Consider the following 17,125-nt stretch of genomic DNA (forward strand, 5'->3'; position numbering starts at 1 on the left):
CAGTAGTTACATGTTGATTGAAATAATAATGTTTGCGCTTTGTTACAGGCTGCTGCTGAGAGAGAAGAGAGTGAAGATGAACTTCCACCTGATGTTGATCTCAATGACCCCTATTTTGCTGAAGAATTTGAGAAAACAGGTCAGTCACAACAGGCAACTTCTAGAGTAAATCTACCCTTTTGTTAAATACTGAGTTTTCAAAACAAAGTCAGGCTGGACTAAACACAGAGGTAATCTAATTCTGAACATTCTAAGTGGGTGTAATTTGCCTAAAATTGCTGTTCCTGTAAAATTATGGATATTGTAATACATGGAATGGTAGGCAACATTCTCTTGACTTTCACCTGAGACTGTTAGTTATCCAGGTTCTGGAGATGGCTGTTAAAAACAAGCTGCTCCCCTAATTCCAGAGAAAAGAACTCCATTGCTTTGGAAGTCTTTTTCTTTTTATATAGGAAAAGCCATATACATATATATATTGGTCCTTTTGGAGCTTGGGTCAATTACAAAAACATCAAATGTTTTTGCATCATAAACAAAGTTGTCTCTGAGGAGAAATTACTTTTCTCTTAGTCTGATACACGTTTTTACTGGAGTACTCTTGGCTGCTTAGATACCCCATTAATGAAATGTAATATTTTAGAAAATAACTTGCCCAATGTAGATTTTTAGGATGCCTTTTTTACAAGTTTTTTTATTCTGATGTTTAAATTAGCTTATGCTATGGTAGCAGCAAATTTATTCTGAGTGATTTTGCTGAGTAAAATCAATAAAGGTAAGTTTCTTATGTTCCATACTTTTAGGAGCCAGATCCTAAGGGTGGCTCATAGTATTGTATATTAAAAGAAGAAAAATGACATAAAAACAAAAGAAGAAAACAAACATAAAGTAGATAGCAACAGATTTACTAATATTATTGTTTGGTTGAGGTTTTTTGAGCATAGAAGTGCAGATCCAAGTTCCATTTAAAAGGGTAAGTTACTTTTAATTTTATACTTGCTAGCACAGGCTTCTGTCCTGAATGTTAAAACCTATCCTAGGATAAAATAAATAACTAAACCCCAAAATCTGGATGATTTTCTGCTTAATAATCTGAAATAAAGAACAGTAGAGTGAGTCCTGTCCAAGTTTTAGAAAAAACCACCACAGTCCAAAGTGTCGTGCAGTGCTGTTTTCTGCCCTGCTTTCTGTGTGGCCTGTGTATAGGTTTAAGTAACTCATTGTAAAGATAACCATTCCTTCCACCAAATTGTTTAATTTTTCTTTAATAGCAAGATTACCTAGGTACTCTCATATGATGTGTGATGTTCTCTGTGAAATCTCTGAAAAAGTGTTTTCTTCTGTATTATTGTGTCCTAAAGAGGCTTGGCAGAAAATGAGCTTATTTGCACATTTTTAAACCTTGTCCATAACATGGAGAATAGACTTTAATGTTTGTGGAGTCTTTGAGGATAGTTAAATACACATAAAGGTTGAGAAAGTGAAGCTTTTGTCTTCAAGATTACTGATAATTACTGAGATACAAGAGAAAACCAGAACGTGGTTAGCCCTGGAGAAATTCTGAAGGGACAGTAAAGTGGCTGGCTGAGAGCAGTTTACATTTTAATGGTAATTACACAGCACAACTTTGGCTTTCACCAACTTTACCCAGAACAGCCTCTGTGTCATAGCTGGGGTTGCTTTTAAGCACAACTTATCCAGTGAGGGAAAATGGGTTACAGTCATCTTTGAACTTAGCTGTAATTCTGCCAGCTTTGTATTTAGGATACAGGCAGCTTCAATGACCATCATTTTTTCACAAACCTTCCACAATTCCCCTGGAAGATTGAAATTTCACCCTTAAATTGACTGTCAGATTATTTTAGATTATGCTGAAAAAGCATGTGCCAGGGTTAATTACAGACTCATGTGGACCAGTGCAGAAACTGAAGATGCAGTAGTGCTGGATTCAGTTTTTAGCTGTAACATGTCTTGTGTAGCTTGACTTCTGTCAAGCTAAAGAATTGAAGGGAAGCAAGAGTGTAAAGGAGCTGCTAAACCAAGTGCATAAAAACTCTGAGTGCTGTGAAAGGAAAAGTGGAATTTATGGGAAGTCTCCTAAAGCATATGTTCCTCAGGCATGTCTTTGTTCCTGATGAGCAGGCAGTGATTCTTACTTACACTGTGGGTGCATCACCTTGGAAGAGGCATGCTAGAACAATTTCTTTGTACCTGCTATGCCCCAAAGCTGCCTGTGTGAGATTCATGGTAGTACTTGCTTTGCACAGTTTTCATGTGACTTTTTAGTAGTACCACAGGCTAAATGTCAAGCTTCTAGAATGCTTGACTCTAGTTTCATATTGTCAAGAAAAAAAAATCTGTCACTCTCATTTTACACTGATGCCCATACTGTTTAAAATGCCTTGCAAGACTTGGGTTTGGCTTGGCCAGTTTCAGTGTTACTGCATCAGCTTCTGTGGGGTCTTAGAGAAGTCAGAATGACTCTTGTAGCCTAAACTGTTTAATAGCTAAATAGTGTAATTGCTTATTCACCTGAGAGTAAGGTCCTGCTTTTGGAGATCACTGAACAGTTTGAGAACACATCAAACTATTAAACATAGTTTCTGTTGTACCTTTGAGGTATTCTTCACACATTATTGTAACTCCTATTAGTTCCAAACCATTAGATGCCTCCTTGTGATCTAATTTATGATGTATGTAGGAATTGATGCCTTTTTACAGCCAGAAGGGAGCAGTACAAGTGCAAGGACCTGAAAGCTTTACAACAAAATCAGAGTACAGTTGTAGAACCTGTACTTGAAAGATAAAGTAGATTAAAAGATTCATTTACTGTGTCTCTTTGCAAGGCTTTTGAGACTGACTTAGGTTTCTGACTAAGGCAGAGGTTTTGTGAGAAGAGTTTTTGATTTGGGGTCAATTTCTGTGCCTGAAGTCTCAAAGTTTTGAATAGCTTTTACTGTCAGCTGCAAAGTTGTTGATGCACAAAGTTAATGTTGCAAGCAAAATTCTTGAGCTGAGAAACAGTCAAATAGCAGCTTGAGTGGGGATTGCAGCAGAAACTGGGCACTTTTTATTCTGGCTTGTGGCAGCTACCAGTTAGTTCTGCATCACACTGAAGTATCTTTTGCTGTAGGTGGGACAAATCTGATTAAAAGATGGCAGTGGGGATGAAGTGCTAGGAAAAACCAGAGGGTTTGCAATCAGTTTGCTTTAAGTGTGCAACAAGTGTGTTGGTGGGGCTAGCAGAATGTATGTGGGAAGAGAGACTGTGGCAGGAGTATGTTAAAAATAGAGGAAATTTGTGAATTTTCAAGCAGAACCATTTTTAGTATGATACAAATTTTTGAGTCCCAAGGGTGATTTTAGGTCCCAAACTGGTTTTATTAGCTGCATAGTGTCAAAATAAGAAATAAAGGATTTACTAATACATTTGTTTTCATGGAGAAGAGCTCAGTTTGGTACCAACTCCTTGTTCAGCCCCATCTGCAGCCACAGAAAATTCTGAAGGCATAAAGATCCCTTCTGTGATTCCCCATAGAGTGAAAGAGGAGGGAAGGTGACTTGAATGACTTTCCTTTGGGAAACGTGTGGAAAGAAAATAAATTTACTGATCTAACTAATCACATAATTGTCTCCAATTGTATCTCTGTGCTCCTTTTCTGTAGTTTAGCCACTTCTGAAAGATAGATTCCATAGTTGTTAAAGTTCTACAGAAGACATTTATTTCTCCCTTCTACACAGTAACTCAAATTGTGTAGTTTAGGTAACAATATCATATTGAATCTGATTTTCCTGCACATTTTCTGGAACTACTAAATCAATAGTTTAGTTTTTGAGCTGATGACACTGTGCATCAGGATAGTTTATGTTTTCATGATGTGGTTTGTTTCTTCTGGAAATCCATTTCCAGTTTGGAATCCATGTAGAAATAGTCAAGGGAATAGCCAAGCTAGAAAAAAACCTTCCTCAAGAATTACATCATTTTTCAGGGTATCCTTAGTGATATAACTTGACATGTGTCTGGCATGTCTGTAATTCTAGTCTGAGTACAATCCTGTCTTACAAAATGAAACCAAATATCTTCTTAACAGTACCCCCAGTGGACTGCAGTAAATTGCCTGGGAATGTCATTACAAGCTCATAGGTCAGATTGTGTGGTTCAGGTCAGGAAACCTTCTGCTTTTCCTGCTTTTTCTTGATCAAGATCTACAGGCATTCCAAAGAGAATCATTTGATTTGGGAGGATTTATAAACAGGTCTGTTTTCATTAGAAATTAGGTTTGATTAATGTCTTATACTGTTCATTATGTCTGTCTAATCAGCACTGTGTCTCTGAATGCTAAGGGGGTAGGGGAGCTTCCTCAGAACACTATTCAGTCTGAGCAGAGTCAATCATATTTTAATTTCTACTAGAAAACACCCTGGGAGTGGTGTGATGTCACAGTTTGCTTGCAGTATCGTGATACTTCTCTCTACTGCTCTATGAAAAATACAGTAAAACCATAGTTTTGAGTTATTTATGCCATTTCAATGTTGCCTCCTTAAACTGAACAACTATTCAGTGGATTTTTATTGCTTTAAGTCTTCTTGGATTTCCTTAACTTGTAAATACTGACTGCAAGAAAATGAGATGTACTTAGAAGTTCTAGCTGTAGCTTGGTTGAACGTGTTCATGCCCTGTATTTGCACCCAGGTTTAAAGAAGAAACCAGAATCAGTAGAAAGTACCTCAGAAGGTGAAGTTGAAAAACAGAAGGTAAAGTGATATAAAATGTTGCATTGCATGAATTCTGCAAGCATTTGGTATGTGTTTGTGAGTGGAACTGCAGAACTTCATAGGATGGCAGTAGAATAAAACTATACCATTTTAATAGTGAGAGCTTTTGGAACAAGAACTCCCAAGAAGAAGTTCGTGTGTTGGGCAGTGCCAAGGTTTTATTTTTTTAACATCAGTATTGTATTAAACATTTGTGAGTTTAAACCTTGTCCTGTGTATTTTTGTCCTTGAAGATTGAGTTATTTGCTATTTTGTGTTTTCATTCTTTCTCAGAACTAGAGAACTAGAGAAATTGCTTAAATCCAGATATGTTAGTTTTTATCTTGCTATTGCTTAAATCCAGATATGTTAGTTTTTATCTTGCTATATGAATATCAGTATTCAATTGTATCCATTAGTTATTTCTAAGCTGTAGTGTGCAATTTTCAGATGAGATTATTACTGTGTTTGAAAATGGAATGTGGATATTTGCATTTATTTTATATCTAATGAGAAAGAAATAAATTTTTATTAATGCTGCACCTCAAAATGTTAAAATAATAATGTTTTTAGGGATGAAATAATACTGCCCTGATGACCCTATTTCAACTTATTTAAATAAATGTAGACTCATACAGGCTTTGCTAATGAGATGCTGAATTTTTTCATAGAAAGATTTCATTGTGTTCATGGACTTTCTTATTTTGTAACAGGCTGAAATGGCCCTACTGATGATGGATGATGAGGATGACACCAGAAAACATTTCAATTACAAAAAGATTGTAGAACAACACAATTTGAGCAAGAAGAAGAAGAAACTTCTTATGAAAAAGAAAGAGTTAATAGAAGATGACTTCCAGGTAATTGTGCACTTCCTGACTTTGTGACTGGAGCAGTTCCAGGAATCTCATGAGCTGTGACTTCTGAAGCAGCTCGTGTTTTCTTGGCCTTAAAAGCTTTGCTGTCATGGGAAAAGTTCACCTAAAATAAATGCTTCTTTTCTCCCTTCAGGTAAATGTTGCTGATACAAGATTCCAAGCCATGTTTACTTCTCCCTTGTTTAATTTGGATCCTTCAGATCCAAATTTCAAGAAGACAAAAGCAGTAGAAAAGATCCTGGAAGAGAAAGCTCGCCGAAGAGAAGAAAAGGAGCGAGATCTTAGGGAGGCAAACAAGGGCCTGGAGAACAAGGTGGCAAAGAAAGGAGAGGTTGCCAAGAAAGCCATAGATCCTGCCCTATCAGTGCTAATAAAATCTGTCAAAAATAAAACTGAAGAGTTTCAGGCAAGGAAAAAACAGAAGTTCAAATAACTGAATTTTGGTTTTACTCAGACTTTACTTTAGTCCCAGCTCTTTTAACTGGAGACATCTTTTAAAGCTACTGCAGCCTGCTCTAACTGTCCACCTAAAATGTCCTGAAAAGTCATTGAACTTATGTTGGTGAATTTGAAAGTGTTTAGAGTAATAATCACTCTTTTCTTCTGCAACAACAAATACAGTTTTGCACATATGCAAGGAAATTATGGTTTTGGGGTGGTTTGTTTTGTATCATGTCATCTCTTAAAAATAATAGGAGTGCTGAAGATGGCTACAAATACCATAATTATGTGTTTATTTATAAATATTAAAACAGTTCTGCAGAGGTTTATTGCTGAGATGAAGTGGTTTTAAAGTTTTTAATTCCACGTAAGTCTGTAAACATACCTGTCTTGATAAAGAAGATAATAACAAATGGGAGAAATTTTGTATACAAGTTTTTTGTAGATTTTTAAAAGATTGCATAAATCCTTTATTAATTTTTCCTTTAAATACTTGAAGGTAAAAGAACTAATTAATGGAAATCTTACCATTTAGAAGTGTTTCATTAACATACTTTGGAAATAAATAGTTTAAATTGGCCCAAAAGAATTTTTGGTACTAGCTGTGTTTTTTTCTTTCACGCCTAAATGAAATTACATCAAAATAAACTTTTTGCTATTGTTATTATGTTTCTATGAATATGATACTTCCACAAAGTCTTCCAGCATTGCAAGTGTTAAAAAAAAAGTTGGGGAGGGGGAAAGGAAAAAATCAAAGGCAGATCTAGATGATACAATTTTAGAAACTATGTTGTTTGGCCATGTTAGTGTTGGTAATGAAGGTGTGGGTTGGGTTGTTAGGATTTTTTTAAAGGTTTGCTGTATCAACTCTAATGGAAATACAACTTTGTGTTACAAGACTGAAAACTTTGGAAACAAGGAACTGGAAGGTATTTTCCATTTCAAAGACATAATATTTAAATTCTAAGATATTCTACTAATCTAAACAAAGACTTCCATGACAACAGAGGTTAAAACTATAGATAATCAAAGCCAGTGTTTATATCAAGTAAATTTATCTCAGTACATGAAGGAGGTAAGAGAGCTGGATTAGCACATGGGCGGCTGCAGAATGACCAAAACAGCCAAAGGTATTAAGGAACATAATATACAAATACAGGTGGAGATGGATTTTACAAGAGTGCTTTGCAATGATGTGCTTGTGGAATACATCCAGACCTTGAGTGTTTTAAATGTACAGTAATTTCACGATTATAAGCCGCACCATTTTGACTAAAATTTTGGTCCGAACCCAAAGTGCGGCTTATAATCAGGTGCGGCTTATATATGGAAAAAGAATGAAAAGTTGCTGTTTTAGTTTGGAGGACAGGTGTCTGCTAAGAAAGGCAGGAGCTTCTCTTTGAAATGGAGAATGTAAATCCCCTCCCTCCAAATTACTGTAATTTTGAAATCAAGGGGCTTTCAGGCAAAGATATGGGAATTAGGAATAACAGTTCTTTTCCAGGGAAATTAAAATAGAAATACAGTGCTACAAAGAAGCAAACTCCAAACCCTGACAAAGTCAGAGTATAACCTGACACCCCGTCAGGCAGGGTGTTGGTAGCAGTGCCATTAAATGGTGGCTGCATCCTCCTGCAGTGGCAGATGTGGCTCAGTTGGAGCAGTGCTCCTGCTGAAGGTGCAGTTTCCCTCTAAAGGTCCAGTGGTGATGTGGAGAAATCCAGTTTTCCTCTGGAGTCCAGTGGAGAAAGGGGCTCCCTTAGTGTCCCAAAACCTCTGTTTTTATCTTGGTAAGAAATGTTGGGCTCTTCCCCCTGGCTGGAGCAACTTCCAATTGGATGAAGTAATTTTATCAGTCACACAGTGGGACTCAATGGGCCATTAGCAGAAAATGACTCGCTGGAGGAAGGATGGGTTGTGAAAAGATAAAGAACAATGCCCTGCCTGGTTTCAATGGATGGCCCATGAGCAGAATATCTGCCGTTGAGATAAGGATCACTGTCCCCACCCTCAACAGATGGTGATAGAATAGATACCTTTTATCACACTCCGTATTGTAATGTGCGGCTTATAATCAGGTGTGGCTTATATCTGGACAAAGAATGAAAAGTTGCCGACACCCAGAGATGTGGCTTATACTCAGTGCGGCTTATAATCGTGAAATTGCTGTAATTACTCTCCATAAACATTGGAACATCTTCAGCATTACTTTGTTTTAATACTGGGTCTATCGAGACTCTCATATAACTTTGTTTAATAATTTGTATGGAAAACAAATTTGTCGGGAAATGAAAGGCAGCAACAAACTGCATTGTCTTTGGAATCCTCTCACTCTGCCAAGTTCCACCTTATTGGAGCTTTACTTTCCAGCTTGATGCTTTTCTAACTGGAAGGCAGCATGGAATTATTGGATCTCTGCTCCTGCAGATTGCCCAGATATGCGGAGTGACTCACTGGTACAAAACTCCCCACCAGAACTTCTGTACTCCTGCAGTGCCTCTGTCCTTGACACGAACTTTGCTGGAGGAGGAATTTGAAAAATCTGGTTATAAAATTAAAAAATCACAAATTGTGAGGGCTTCTTATTGAAATTAGATTGTATAAATTATATTGTGTCTTCAAATGGATGTATGCTGGCTACTTTCTCCTATTAGGAAGCCTGGCCTCCACTTGGATGTCACAGCAAGACAAAATGTATGGAAAGATGAAGGCAGACTTCACAGTGGTTTTAATTATTGGTTGAAATAATTATTTTTTTGTAAGGTAAGATATATTTGGTGTTCTGTAAATGCTTAATATATGATCATTTTATGTAATCAGATGTTTTTGTTGTTGATTTTATTCTCAAGTCACCGAGTGCTGAGGGGGCATCTTAGGTGGGAAGAACTGGAGAACTTCAGGATATGTCCTAGCATACATCTTAGGTGGGATTTTTTGTTTATTAATTATTAGCCCTTAAAAAAAAAAAAAAGTTTTAATTGCTAATTAGTAAATCAAATCACATCATCTAATCTCCATGATTCCAGATCAATGAGAGCAAAATCTGACACACTGTGTCTCCAGCAGAAGCATCTCTTAAAAATCTGGTAAGAATCTAGAATTCGCTGCAATACATATCCCTTGGTGTAAACAAAACAAATGATGGTTTTGACCATCTCATTCTTTTAAACGTGAAAATAGGATCTAGAAGTTCCTACTTCTCAACTTCAAAATATGATTTTCCTTTTGACTTTCACTAGATGTCATGCAACCAGCTACAGTGAAGTAAAATAACACATTAAAAACTGGGACTGTTGAAAGTGAGACAAATAATTTTTCTAGCAATTTATGGAGGTCTGTTATAAAGTAATTTGTCTCCAAGTTGGCAGCCAGCAGAGCTCATGTTGAATGTAAGCCAGGCCTTTAAAGCTCTAATATTACAAGTGGAAATCACAAGAGGGTTTGATTTATTTAAAAACTGGGAAAGATCAGACAACAAGAGATGAAGAGCGATGTACGTTTTCAATCATTCCTTCTGTCTAAAAATTAAATGTATTATTTCCAATTAATAACAAGTTGGCTTTTTGTTCTTTTCATATTTTGATAATATCCAAAAATAACAGTAAGTTGTGCCATCACATACTTTTTTAGCAAACAAAGCAAACAACCAAAATACTGCAGGTTTTCTAAAGAAGGTCTTAGAGACTTACATTATATATGATCTATATTTAAAAGTACTAAATTAATTAGTTTGCTTTGCATTTGTCTTAAATCATGTTAAATGCCTTAGTCAGGTTTCGTAGCTGGGATAAGAAAAACAACACTGGTACTTCTGATGGCACAGTAATTTTCAGTAATTCCTAGAATACTTTAAAGAACTGTAACTTTCTTAATGTAAAAATGGACCTTTTCATGTAGAGGACTATGTTACTGCATTCCTGTAAGAAGCAAGACAAAGTGGCAGAAAGGTCTGTTCTGAAGTTTTCTGTCTTTAACATACAGCATTATAAATGAGAGTATTCTGGTTCTGGACCCAGTCTAGATGAGTGTCACCTAAGGTCATTACTGCTTTCTGTCCCTCTTATCAGTAACATAAGAGAAATTCCTAATCAAGACTGTTCCAGCTCTGTATTTCACAACAGAGAACACTGCTGAGTTTTAAACAACATTGCTTGTAGCCTCCAGTAAGCCCACTGGTAAACCCTGTTCCTCTCCCATCCTCACAGACACCTGATCTCATGGCTGGTTGCCACAATTTCTTGGGCAAATGCTCCTGGACTGCGTCCCATGAGCTCCTTGACACTGCATAAATCCCTTGGCTTTGCATTGAAATCCTGCCCAGTGCACTTAGACCTTCCTCCTTTTGTATTTCTGGGACAAGGAAAGAGGGAAAGGACAACTGAGGCAGTTGGGGTTTACAGTAATTTCTGACAGTGGGCATTGTAAATGTGAACAGAAAAACCGCCCAGTGCAGTCAGCAATGGATGTGGCTGAAACACTGCTCAAAGGGGCTGGCAGGTTGTCCATGAAAAATGGAAGTTAACAGAAGTGGTTACCGAAAGGACTGGGAATAGCAAAGGAATGGTTTAGGGAGGCTGTGATTGCTACAGGTGATTAGGAGTTGAAATCAGTTCTATGGAATGCAAAACCTTCAGGCTTAAGCTGCTTCCCTTCCTCATTGCCCTGTCTGCTTTTCCCCTTAGGTTAATGCCTGAGCACTCAGAGCAAGCAGTTCATGAGCTGGCCCAAGAATGGATGCCTTGGGCTTTGGAGGACTTAGGGACAGGTTGGTCCTTTTTCTCAGCAGAAGTAACAGCAGGAGTGTCAGCAGGGAGAGAGCCTGAGAAGATGTACAGTGACGAGCAATGCCTCTGGTGCTGGCCAAGAGTTTAAGGGTGTTCTTGCAGTTGGAGCGGGGAAAGGTCTGCAATTCTTGAATCAAGCAGCAGATTGACATGTTTCTTGTTTGGAGAATTTTAGAGCTTCCTATGAGGAAACTAAATACAAGTGGCTAGGAACCAAAACCAGGTCAGAGAGAAAATCAAGCACAGGACATGTGAAATCAGCTCTGGCATTTGTTGCAGTTACCTAAGCAGATGCTTTTCTTTAAGCGCTAATCTGACATGAAAATACCATGTTAAGGGAAGCAGTCTTCATTACTCTATACTTTGCTGTCCAAGTGTTCAACTTTGCAAAATAACTTTGACAAATTTTAAAAATGACAAATTTTAATAACAAATTTTTGTCAGGAGGGTATTAACTTTCACTTATTTTAATGAAACAAAAGCCATGACCTTTATGCTGCACAGAAGCTCATCTGTCTCATGGATGGATGATCACCTCAATCCAGACAAGAGACTGGGCACTTCAGTGAACATCCCAAGCGTTAGCAGGGCACAATTCTGTGCTCTGTATGCCCTCTACAGAGGAGGGCATACGCACGGTGGTGGCCATACAGCTACTGCAACACTTGTAAATCAAAACAGGAGTAGCAGACCACACTTATGAATCTATCACTTAAGTCATCTGCTTCTCTTAAGAGGCCCAAAATTCACCTTCGATAGCAAAACAAGTTGCCTTGGTAAACAAAGATGATTTTGTCACAGAATAACTGCTTTGTTTTTCTGTGAGTTACATTTTCTGAAAGACAAGAAGGTACAAAATACAGGAAAAGAGTAACAGTAATTTAGTTGTGTATTAAGATGTAGTTTAAAAATGCAAATTCTGTCCTAAGATAAACCTGCACTGATTTTTGTACTGATCTCAACTTCACCAAAATACTAATTCACTGATAGAACTCATGAGCTTGTCTGAGGGATGAGAACAGATACTTTTTTCCCTCATTTTGTAGCTTGAAGATCAGAAGTTTCCCAGTAAGAGAATGATTCTGCTAATTATTCTTAAATTATAGAGAGCTTAGGAATCCTGAAGTTTCTCTGTTGCAATGGGATCAGTATCACAGAATTTGAAGAGTAGGATGCTGTGAAGACTGCACTACTGAAATTGTATCAATACTCTGAGTATAATAAACCAAGCTCTGCTTTGGACTAAATCATTAGCCATTGAGAACTGCAGAGAGCAACCACATAAGACAAAATTCACAACAATAATGAGATAATCTAACCTCTGGAGAAAGCCTAGTTTAGAATTACAGTAATTTCACGACTATAAGGCGCACCGGACTATAAGGCGCACCCCCCTGGATTCGGCAAAATTCGCAACTTTGTAGATCAGATAAGGCGCACCGGTCTATAAGGCGCACTTTTTTTTTGCAGCGAGGCCCCGCCCCCAGCTCACCCCGTGTGGTTGCTGGCCGAGGCCCCGCCTCAACCCGGCAGCCGTTGGCCCCCGGGCCCGCCTCCACCCGGTAGGGGCGGTGCCACGAGCCACCGAGCCACCCTGGACCCGGCAGCCATGGGCCCCCGGGACTGCCTGGACCCAGGAGTGGGGGTGCCGCCGGCCCCCTAGCCCACCTTCATCTGGCAGCCGTGGGCTCCTGGGAGTACTTCCACCCGGGAAGGCGGGTGCCGCGGCCCCCCTAGCCCACATTCACGCGGCAGCCATGGGGCCCCAGGACTGCCTGGACCGGAGAGGGGCGGTGCCTCGGCCCCTTGGCCCGCCTCCACCCGGCAGGGGCAGTGCCGTGGGCCTCCGGGCCCGCCCCCAGCCGGCTGCCGCGGCACTTCCGGCTCCCCCCACGGCTCTCAGCTCACACTTCCGGTTTGGCAAATTTCGCTGCTTTGTACATCAGATAAGGCGCACCGGACTATAAGGCGCACTTCCGGGTTCGAGGGAAAATTTTAGTCAAAAGGGTGCGCCTTATAGTCGTGAAATTACTGTACTTAGTCGCCAACTTGACCTGTTTTGCCAAAATATGTGTTTTTAAATTGTCATATTTAAACCTTCACCCTACTTTGTGGGCATGAAGGAAAATGTTCTCTGATTCCGAAAACCACTTTTCTGCGAGTCTTGGCTTCCTGATTTCCTGTAGCTGTCATTGGGAGATGACTGCCCTACCTACTGCAGTGGCCAGTATGTACCCAGAACACATTTAACTCACTTTCCAAGGAATAAACACAAAATCTTGCAGGGATTTACTACTTGTGGTTATTTTGGCAATGAGTGATGGACGCATTTTTGAAGTTGCGTTTCTCAAAAGTCCTGTGTCTTATGATTTGCCCCCCCGAAAAGCTGGCTGGCAGATCACAATCACACCGAGCTAGAGCTTTCTGAGCTGCAATGGAATGAGCTTTGGAAATAACCGCGCGTGGGTGTTGAGCAGCGGGGAGTATGTGGAATGCTAGACAGGTCCAGGATGCTAGAGAATTTCCTCATCTGAAGTAGCTCATTATCTGGAAAAAACATTATTTTGCTGGCTGGAAGTCAAAGAAGGGGTCTCTTCACATGGAGAGGAAGCAACAAGCATGCCTGGAGAAGACTGCAGGCTTATTTATGCTACCTGCAAGGATCAGCCAGTCTTTCAGGGGGATTGATGATGTGGTGTTCGAGTGGATTGGCTCCAGCCTTCAGTTGCTATTCCCCTCTTGCATGCCATCACCCAGATAACAGTTCCTGTTTGTATTTACTGGTGCATTCAGTTTCTTTTTCTTTTGATAGTAGAAGTGAGTTGCAAAGTTCCTAACTGAAGCTGGAATGGTTTGCATAGGGCTGTATTTCTGTGCTTGCCTTTTTTTGTTTTTTTTTTTTTTTCTCTGTTCCTCATGGCCACCTTCCAGACAAATCCTTCATTAAAGCATTAAAGTTGTCTTGAATGGATTGTTTAAGGGTGTCCTCTCACCTGGTTAAAAGAGATGGAAAAGAGATATGAGTCTTCTCTTCTCCTGCCCTTTCCCAGCATCTTTGTCCTTACGACGTCTCTGAAAGCACTGAAACCTCCCAAACCAAAGGTTTAGGTATTTTTTGCCTGGAATATCTTTTGTGAAACCTCACTGAAATCTAAGGACTTCAATAGCAACTGTTACCCAGGATAAATTAAAGGAGCAGATAAGCTCTTTATCATATTAGGAAGCAAAACCAGTAGAGTGTGCTTTAAAGACAAAATGCAAGAAGAAATCTAAAATAATTAACAAGAAATAGAAAAAAAAAGAAACAACAAAACCCACAGGCTTTAAAACAGCTGGAGTTTTTGTAAAAAAAAAACCTCTCACTTCAAACCTGGATTCTGAGGAATGATTTACAGAATGAGATCTTTTTATTGCAGTAGCAACACAAGTCTACAGAAGAGTAAGGACCAGAGAATAGGAAAAAACCCCAAGAAATATTTGGCCAGTTTGAAAACTGTCACCAGCAGCAAAAGACAAGTTAAGTAAAGGATTTGAAATTCAGTTCTGGAAGACTGTATGGGACCAAACATTGACAAGACTTTAGCTTCCTCCCCTAAAGAAGGAAGGGCTCTGTGATATTGTCTATCTCTCAGTACAACAACCCTACCTTTGTAATTGGAACCTACTTCAAGGAGATTTGACAGTCAGGTCAAGTCAAAATATGTGCAGCTGAGAGTCAGACACATGTGCTGCCTGTTTCTTAGCCACAGATGTAGCAGCTGGACACAGAAAGGGAAAATGGGAGGCAGAGGGTGCACAGGAACTTACACAGGACAGAGAGGTGAATGCACAAGGTCAAATCCAAGCTGGTCTGAAAATCAAACCACTTTTGTGATGGCCAATGCTGCACATCAAAGAAAGGATGCAGCCAGACTTGCAACAGTTGCACAAGACCTTCCTTTTCCCTCAAATCAGTAGTCCTAGCTCAAATGTGCCTGTTGCCATCCGAGAAGCTAAAAAATGTATGTACTTTGAGGAATCTCCTTAGTTCACTTCAGCACTGGGGCTTTAAATAAAACAAACAAACAAAAAAAAAAAACCCAAATAAAATATGGCAACAAAACAACTCGCAACTGGGATTTAACCTCAGGTTAAAATCTGTGAAAGAAGGCCAAAGATTTCCTGAGGGTTTGTGGACTGTGTGTCATTTCCTTGTATTTTGGTCCAACAGAATAGGAAGCACCTGGTAATGTGGAAGACAAAAGCTGCTCTCCAAAAGCCACATAGTTTTGTGTGCCAAAAAACTTGTGCTGAAAAAGACTTGCATTTGTTCCTGACATATTTTGCACTGTTAAAAAAATATAAGGCTGGTCTTTGAAAAAAGAAGTCAATAATGCAAAAGTGGAAGCACATTTTTATTGGGAAAAAAGCCATAGAAAGGGTTTCTGTGACTATTAGGCAGGCCAGTAAGGAGTTTTCTGAACTCCTGGGGAGATCCTGTGTAGGGTGATTAGGATGTGGTGGAGATGGAATAAAATCTGGGGGTGAAAAGTTAATTTTCAGATGTCCCTATGCAGAGCAGGAATGTTTGAACTAGATGCTCTTCAAAAGCTCCATCCAACCCAAACCCTTCTATGGTTCTATGACACTCTGGTTCTTGCCAGTTCAGTGCAAGACATTTAATTCAGTGCTAGCATTTAGTACACAATATAACCCGTGTTCACCACAAACATGAAAGGAAAAGGTGCTTCTCTTGGTGAGGCAGGAAGCGTAAGCAATCTGCCACCAGTTATTATTTGCTACAAAACGTATTTTGGCTAGTGAATGAAATTGGTGTTTTTAAGAAGTCCTATAGGAAGTGCTGCAGAAACATAACTTGTCAAAATTCCCTTTAAAAACTAAAGTCAGGCGAGCTAGCTCCTCCCGGCTGCTCCTGAGGGGAGCCAAGGGCGCTGAAGGCAGCGCCCTGAGGGGGCCGCGCGCAACCGCTCCGGGTGACGTCACGGGCCGCAGCGGGTGACGTCACGAGCCGTGAGGCGGGAGGAGGAGGCGTCCCGGGGTCTCTCGGCGCGGCCGGGTCAGGCCTGGCTGTGGAACCTGAACCTGCTGGGGAACAAACTCTGCTGGCACTGACAAACGGACATCGGAGCGTTGGCCCCTGCCTGCTTAGGATTTATTTTGTACCGCAGTCAGGGCTTTGGGCACCTTCTCCTACCCCAGGTTGCTCAGAGCTCCGTCCAACCTGGCCTTGAACATTCCCAGGGATGGGGCAGCCACAGCTTCTCTGGGCAATCCGTGCCAGTGTCTCACCACCCTCACAGCTCGGAACGTCCTCCTAATATCTCATCCGAACCTACTTTCTGTCAGTGTGAAGCCACTCCCTCTTTGTGCTGTCACTCCATGCTCTAGTGAACGGTCCCTCTCCATCTTTCTTGTAGGCTCCCATCAGGAAGGTCACAGCTGGGTCACCTCAGAGCCTTCTCTTCTCTAGGCTGAACGCAAAATCTCAGTCTTTCCTCAAGGAGAGCTGCTCCATCCCTCCGATCATCCTGGTGGCTTCCTCTGGCCTCACTCCAACAGCTCCATGTTCTTCCTGTGCTGGGGACACCAAATCTGGACACATCTCTGCAGGTGGGGTCACACCTGAATGAGGCAGAGAGGCAGAATTCCCCCTCACCTGCTGCCTACAGGGATTTGGATGCAGCCTGGAGCAGCGTTGGTTTCTGGGTGGCCAGAACACATTGCCATTTCCAGTCTCCCATACACCAGCACCCCCAAGTCCTTAAATAATTTTTATTCATATTCTTCAGGAGTCACATTACTGTGTATTCCTCCACTACTGTTTCATTAGCTATGCAGATGTAGAACAGCAAACTGTATGACAAGGAGGGTCAAGATCAGGACTGAGGAAAGGATGACAGCCAGGAAGGAGAACTGATAAATACTAGGCGAAGCTTGATGGTGAAAGGATGGGTCCAGTGTGGTCTTACAAAGTAGAAGCAACAGTTTCCTAAATTTAATGTAAATGGACATGAATAATATTTTGAGATAGGAGTGGTTTGACCAAACCAACCTGGTGAGGGGAAGTGTTATGAAATTACTAAGTCAACCATATGTAAAAATTGTTATAAGTGCATGACATATTGTTGGCTTTTCGCAACTATTAAAATAAATGCTATATGTATAATGTTAAAATAGCTTTTCTGTAGAAATGTAAGTTTTTTTCTTTTCTTCTAATAGCAAAAGTTAAACATAAGGTTTTTTTAAATAGTATGCTTAAACTACCCG

General features: G+C 40.0%; 1 protein-coding gene across 3 annotated transcripts in view; it reads left to right on the forward strand.

Annotated features, from left to right (window-relative positions):
- Positions 1-6,663, forward strand: part of ESF1 (ESF1 nucleolar pre-rRNA processing protein homolog) — a 29,919-nt gene extending 23,256 nt beyond the window's left edge. For all 3 annotated transcript variants that reach the window (XM_033055994.1, XM_033055995.1, XM_033055996.2), the window contains exons 11-14: positions 49-139; positions 4,694-4,755; positions 5,469-5,615; positions 5,767-6,663. In XM_033055994.1, the coding sequence (XP_032911885.1) occupies positions 49-139; positions 4,694-4,755; positions 5,469-5,615; positions 5,767-6,066 (600 nt within the window). In that variant the 3' untranslated portion in view covers positions 6,067-6,663. The remainder of the gene's footprint in view (positions 1-48; positions 140-4,693; positions 4,756-5,468; positions 5,616-5,766) is intronic.
- The last annotated feature ends 10,462 nt before the right edge of the window (positions 6,664-17,125 follow it).

Source organism: Catharus ustulatus, chromosome 3 (genome assembly GCF_009819885.2).
Source record: "Catharus ustulatus isolate bCatUst1 chromosome 3, bCatUst1.pri.v2, whole genome shotgun sequence".
Taxonomy (NCBI): domain Eukaryota; kingdom Metazoa; phylum Chordata; class Aves; order Passeriformes; family Turdidae; genus Catharus; species Catharus ustulatus.